At 24.4% G+C, this 6,431-nt stretch overlaps 1 protein-coding gene across 1 annotated transcript; it reads left to right on the forward strand.

Annotated features, from left to right (window-relative positions):
* The first annotated feature begins 2,985 nt into the window (after positions 1-2,985).
* On the forward strand, positions 2,986-5,485 carry LOC132945388 (uncharacterized). Its single transcript, XM_061015116.1, has 3 exons — positions 2,986-3,240; positions 3,482-3,839; positions 3,945-5,485. Exons 1-3 carry the CDS (start codon positions 3,111-3,113, stop codon positions 4,135-4,137), a joined length of 681 nt encoding a protein of 226 aa, XP_060871099.1. The 5' UTR covers positions 2,986-3,110; the 3' UTR covers positions 4,138-5,485.
* Positions 5,486-6,431: the final 946 nt, after the last annotated feature.

Here is a 6,431-nt window from a genome sequence, read left to right on the forward strand (position 1 = left end):
TATAATCGAAAAACCAATTTTCCCGTGTCCCCCGCCCCTCCTATTTGGAATATTCTAGTTTTACCTACGCGTAACAATTAAACGCCATTTGTATGAATTTGTATGATCATTTCTGGAATTTGTATTCGACCTTCCCTTTAGTAATAGTGGAAGAATATCTATGAACCCATGTTAAAAGGTATTGTTATACAGTGTTGAGTGGTTAACCAAAACCTAAGACTTATAATAAAAGTGGTTAGAAAAACCGTTAATATGGAAAACCTGTTGTTAACAACGAAAATCGTAATCGCAAAATTTGTTTTGATTTCCGTTTACCCGTTTGTATCTAATTCTTTGATTGTTGTTTATTGATATTTTAATTGATTTATGTAATAATAATGTTTTAAAATATAAATCTTATATATATGTATAATGTATATGATATTATATTCACCACGTACATGTAGAAGTATAGTAGTTTTTTTATAATTTTTGAATGTTCGATTAATTTATTTTTTCCATTATAAATGTTAAACAATACAATATAAGCATTAATCACCCTTTATACTTAAATTTAAATTTAAATGAACCCATCGTGAATATTAATATAATTCTAAAATGATAGTACGGTACAACCATACAGGTTTTAAATTACATCCATAATAATATATGTATCCTATATATCCATAGATATATTATTATCCAAGTGATTATCACTTATTTTAAATATTAATACCTTTTCAATGCATTTTTTTTTAAATTTAACTTAATTAATGTATTAAAGATGTGTAATAACATAACTTTTAATTTAATTGAAAAAATAATACTTTACTTAAATTATATAAGTTTAAAACTATCATTAACTTGCCCAGCTGTGGATTTAGGTAAGTAATATTATTTTATTTGTTTATAAGTTGTTTTTAGCAGTTTTTAGCATTCACAATATATTGTGCATAACCTATTTACTTGAAATACAACAATATAATATATATTAGTAAAATGCGTCTGTGAGGTTTATGACCCATTCCGCGTAATATGTAATGAATCGAATATCTTGGATTATTATTATTTATGATATGAAACCTTATTTTAATTTAATTGATGTATTAAAGATGTGTAATAACATAACTTTTAATTTAATTGAAAAAAAAAAATACTTTACTTAAATTATATAAGTTAAAAACTATAATTAACTTGCCCAGTTGTTTTTAACTATATACACAGTAGAACGTGCATAACTTTCTTACTTGAAGTACAACAATATCTATAGACTATATTAATAGAATACCTACGTGATGTTTGTGTTGGAAAATTAAACGTTAATAAGATTTATTATAGTATATTGATATTAGTATATTTTTCTCGTAAATATTATTTTTAGATTCTTGCTTTACAACATTGTGTCTATTTTTATATCCATTTAATTAATTTTCGTTTCGGGTTTATTTCATTTCGCTTAAACCAGTCAATCGTATAACTACTCTTTTCTGTAGTTTATACTATTTGAATATTGTGACTGTTTGAGCTATTTTTTTAACGGCTACATTAAAGTGCATTTTCAAAATGGTTGGAAGAAAACCTGCAATAGAGCCTAGTGAAGTTGTTGCAGCTGTAATGCAATTTAAAGAGAGGGTAGTGATGAATGACGATGATGATAACAGAAGTAAGTATTTTTTAATACTTACCATAAATTAGTAATATTTGTAGTTTTAGTGAAAAAAATCGTCGTGCATGTACCAAATAATAATAATGAAGTTATATTGGAATCAGTGACCCAACCCCTCTCCGGAGTCCACGACGTTTTGGATTATACCTACCTATAATGGGCTATTATATTATAAGATATTTTTTTTTATTTATTTAATTTAGAATAGGTAATAAAATTTTACCTAAACTGTTATTAGAAACAAAAATAATAATTGTATGATAGTTTTATGATAACAAAATGTATGGTAATTGATAGTATGGGTACATTGTGTGAAAAATAAATACGTTTCGTAATTTTCGTAACCTGTTGTCCAGACAAAAGTTATGCGGAACGCATTTTGTCCCGTTCTTCCCTTTACTGATTTAAAACTTTAGAAATTTATTTATAATAAAATTGTTTTATTTTCGATATTTTTGTATGACATTATTTAATAGAATATTAGAATCTACAGTTACTTTTCAGTGGTATTTTTGGATTCTTGTTTTGACCATTTTAGCGGGTAGAAAATATAAAATTAATAATATTTTAATGTCACAATATTATTGTCAACAACGTAAAACGTAGGTACCTACTTATACTAACTTATACCTAATAATATTATATTTATAATTATATAAAAAAAAATTGGTGAAAAACACAGGTAAATAAAACAATTAACTAAAAAAACTTATTAAGATTATTAATAAAAATAGTAAATGATTAAAAGTATAATTAAAATAAATTATGTATATTAATAATTAATAAAACTATAATATTTAAAAATTAAAAATTAAATTAACCCGTTAAAACAAATTATATAATATTTAAAAATAATTAATAAAATTATGTGTTAATTAGTAGAACAAATAATTAACTAAACATTACCACATTTTTTAATCATTTTTATTTTCATTCAGATTTTTTTTTATTCAATCAAGGTATTTTTTTTATTGAGTATAGATATTTTTTTATCATAAAAGTCATTAAAGTCAATAAAGGCATTCACCACTACACTCGAAAACTAAAATGATCTTATATCAAAAAGCTTGGAAAATTAATACAAAAATCCATTTATACTTTTCTTTTAGTGTGTGTAGTGAGCCATTCATGGATTTAAATTGTAAAAATATTTTCATAAAATTAAGAAGTTAAAATTTGACAAAATTCCCGAAAATGTATAAACTATTTTATATTAAAAATTTCAAAAATATTTGAATAAGGTTTTCAACATTAAATACAAGTTTCCATATAAGTTTTTCTTATTATAGTTATAAAAAAAATAAATGTAAACTATAAGTATGTTTTATAACTTATAGGTGTTGAAAGTTAAGATTTTAAATATCATCAATTTAGTCATAATTAATTGCTTTAATTTTCAATTTTAGGTATAGTTGTTGCAACTAATCCTATATGGTACGAGATTAGCTGTTACTTAAATGGTCGTATGAATGGTGCAGCGTTACATACATTTGTGTATCGTAATGCTCATGGTATTAAAAACAGATTAGGTCTTGTTTCTGGTCAGATCAAAAAGAACAGCTTAATGACGGAAGAAAATAGTTCGCACAATGATGGTAAATAGTTTAAATATTATGTCAAGTTGGATGCTTTTTAGTGGCTAATGCATGAACATTTGCAACTCAAAGCATCACAATAAATTCTAAAAGTTTTTTAATCGGATATATTTCTAATAGAATGAAATAGATGGTTAAAAAAGTATGAAGAATATAATTAAATTATATCAAATTGTCCTCCCTAAATAAATTATCAAAATTAACTTGATGTTTGGTTTTAATTTATTAAATTCATTTATAGATGATTCTAGTGAGGATAATAGTGATATATCAATAACACTACCATCAAAAAAAATTGTATTCACGTTTTCACCTGAAGAATGGAAAAGTGTAGAGCCGGAAGAAGTCCGTTACAAAGATAACGAGAAAAACCGCTCTACACAAAGTTCAAGAATATACCATGTATTGCCAAAAAATACATGGACACCATTATTGGCTGAACATTTTTGGGAGCATACTCAGTTACCTTGTTGTCTCTCTTTTCGCAGAGCAAGAGTACATCCATATGGTAATTTTTACATAAAAGTTGTCGGAAAATGTACTATATGTGAATCCTATTTTGAAGGAATTGTGTTCGAAAGACCTCCAGCAGCTGCAAGGTATTCTCAAACATATAATCGATTTTACTATACTTTATTCCATATTTTATTAATTTGAAATTAAAAATAACTTAATTTGTATTGTTATTATATTTATTTTTTCAGAGTGCTTATGGAATGTTCGTACACAGGTAATTTTAATGAAGTGCATAAGGCAAAGAAACGTCGCATGATTGGACCTGCACAATCAAAAGCTATTACAGCTATGATTAATGACGGTCGTTCAAGCGAGTCATTTAGAGAGACAGAAGCAGTACGGTTAATGAAAATAGGTAGGTATTTAATATTAATATTATAAATATAACTGTATTAGTGTATTATTAATTATCATACTTAAAATACTAAAAATGTTCACATTGTCAAAAAACTTAAAATGTAATATAAGGTTCCAAATCAAGTACAAAGTCACAAATTAATAATTAGGTTTGGGGTGGGGCTAACTTGATGGAGCACCACTCCCGAACACTTTGACAGATCTGTTCCAAACCAACGTCGATATTTAGCAAGTCAAAAGTAAAAAAAAAAACGCAGAGAAAAACAAAATAACAATTAAGGAAGAACGGGAATTTTTTCACAAAATCGGTTTTCGACAAAATCGATTTTTGTTTTTGGTTGTAAATATATTGTTACAATAGTAGTTGAAACATTTTAAAAATACAAAAGCACAATTTTTTTTATAAGCAAAAATTTCCAAGTAGTTTTCAAAAGTGCCGTGAAAAACAGAAGAAAAATTAAGGAAAAACGCGCATTTTTAAGCAAAATCTGTTTTCGAGAAAATCGATTTTGGTTTTTGGTGTTACTCTAAGACAAATGAACGTATATACATGCAATTTTCACTGGTTGTTTATATTTGCATTTTCTATACGCGATAAAATTTTAAAAATATTTTGATTTGTTTTGAACTGTTTAGGATTATACTCAGTTTCCAATTTTTTAAGTTTTTTTTCCATGAATGTCAAAAAAACTTTATTTGTTGGGTAAAAAAGCTTGAAAATTTAATACAAAGCTCCTACTATGTTGTTACAATGATATTTGAAAATATTAAAAATCCTTAGTCACTGTTTTTATTTATAAGCATTTAAAGATCAAATATTGACAAAATTTATCAAATTTAAAATTTAATAATTATTTTTTAGTTAAAAATTTATAAAATGTTCAACTTTTATAGTTAAAGATTGTAAAATTTAAAACGAGGTTCCACGTAAATAGGTTATATATAAATTACTTTATTCACAATAATATCATTAAATATACTTGATAATCATAGGCTGACTGACCGTTTCCGCTCAGAATCGTTTTTATTATATGTATGATATGATATGATATTATATTATATTATATTATATCATTGAATTTAAATTTAGCACCATCCATTACAGTGACCCACTTATAACCTACTGTACAGCAGAGTGACATCCACTTACCCACATTTTTTTCATTAATAATATATCTTTAATTTCAATTAGAAGTCTATACTTTAAATAAAGTCTTTATGAAATAAAAAATATTAATAAAAAATCGTTCTTTAATAAAAAAAATCTATTCAACAAAAAAAACTTTATTGAATAAAGAAAATATTAATATTAATCGATGATTAATCAATACAATTTAAAATATTCTTATTTAAAAAAATTTATAAAAATAAAAGTGACTAAAAAATTTAATAAAGTTAAGTTAATTATTTTTTTTTTAGTTAGTCGCATACATAATTGTATTGATATTTTTGAATATTATATTTGTATTAATTATATATTTACATTCATTTGTAATAATTTTTTAGAGTCAGATATATTAATCATTATTATAAATTATTTTTATTAATTTAAATATACATTATTTCATTTTATTATTTTTAGAAATCTTATTTGATCATTTTTATTAATAATTTTTGAGAAAACCGTGAATTTGCTCCCCCCTTCCTAATCTAGCATAACCTAACATAGGCCCGATTTTTTTATAAAAATTTAAAGTTTGAAACAACAATTCTAATAAATAGTTCATACAGTAGCCAAAAAGTATAAAAAATATATAAACACAGTTACTTTGTATATACATTTTAAGTTTAAATTTATACAAAAATTTAAAAATACTATAAATACGTATACGACAATGTTAGAGTATATTTATTTTATTTTGTACACACAATTACAATTTCAAATGTTATTTTTTTAGGAAAAATAAAATTAACTTATTATAGTACTAATATAGTAAAACAAGTAACTTTAATCACAATAATATTATCAAATATACAAAGTTATATCATAGATTGATATGATCAGAATCGTTTTCGTATACAATGGTTTTATAGCATTGACCTCAAATTTACCAACACCCATTACAGCGACCCACGTGTAACCTACTGTACAGCAAAGCGACGTCCACTTGCCCACCTTTTTGTTTATGAAATCATGATTTTTGGTTGTAAAACTGTAAATCTGGTAATTATTTTGAATAAAAACGGTGAATTTGTCGTACAAATATAGGTTTCTTATTGGTGGTTAATTTAAATATTAAACATGTAAAAACATAAATTAAGCATTGGGCTCGATTTTCTTTTGATAATCGGGAGGTATTTTTATAATAATATTATAA

The sequence above is a fragment of the Metopolophium dirhodum genome, chromosome 5 (assembly GCF_019925205.1).
Source record: "Metopolophium dirhodum isolate CAU chromosome 5, ASM1992520v1, whole genome shotgun sequence".
NCBI lineage: Eukaryota > Metazoa > Arthropoda > Insecta > Hemiptera > Aphididae > Metopolophium > Metopolophium dirhodum.

What these genes read in the sequence shown, in the direction of transcription:
- LOC132945388 (XM_061015116.1), top strand. Translation starts at nt 3,111, where the DNA reads ATGAATGGTGCAGCGTTACATACATTTGTGTATCGTAATGCTCATGGT. An exon ending in AAATAGTTCGCACAATGATG is followed by an intron (nt 3,241 to 3,481) that starts GTAAATAGTTTA and finishes ATTCATTTATAG; the next exon opens with ATGATTCTAGTGAGGATAAT. An exon ending in AGACCTCCAGCAGCTGCAAG is followed by an intron (nt 3,840 to 3,944) that starts GTATTCTCAAAC and finishes TTATTTTTTCAG; the next exon opens with AGTGCTTATGGAATGTTCGT.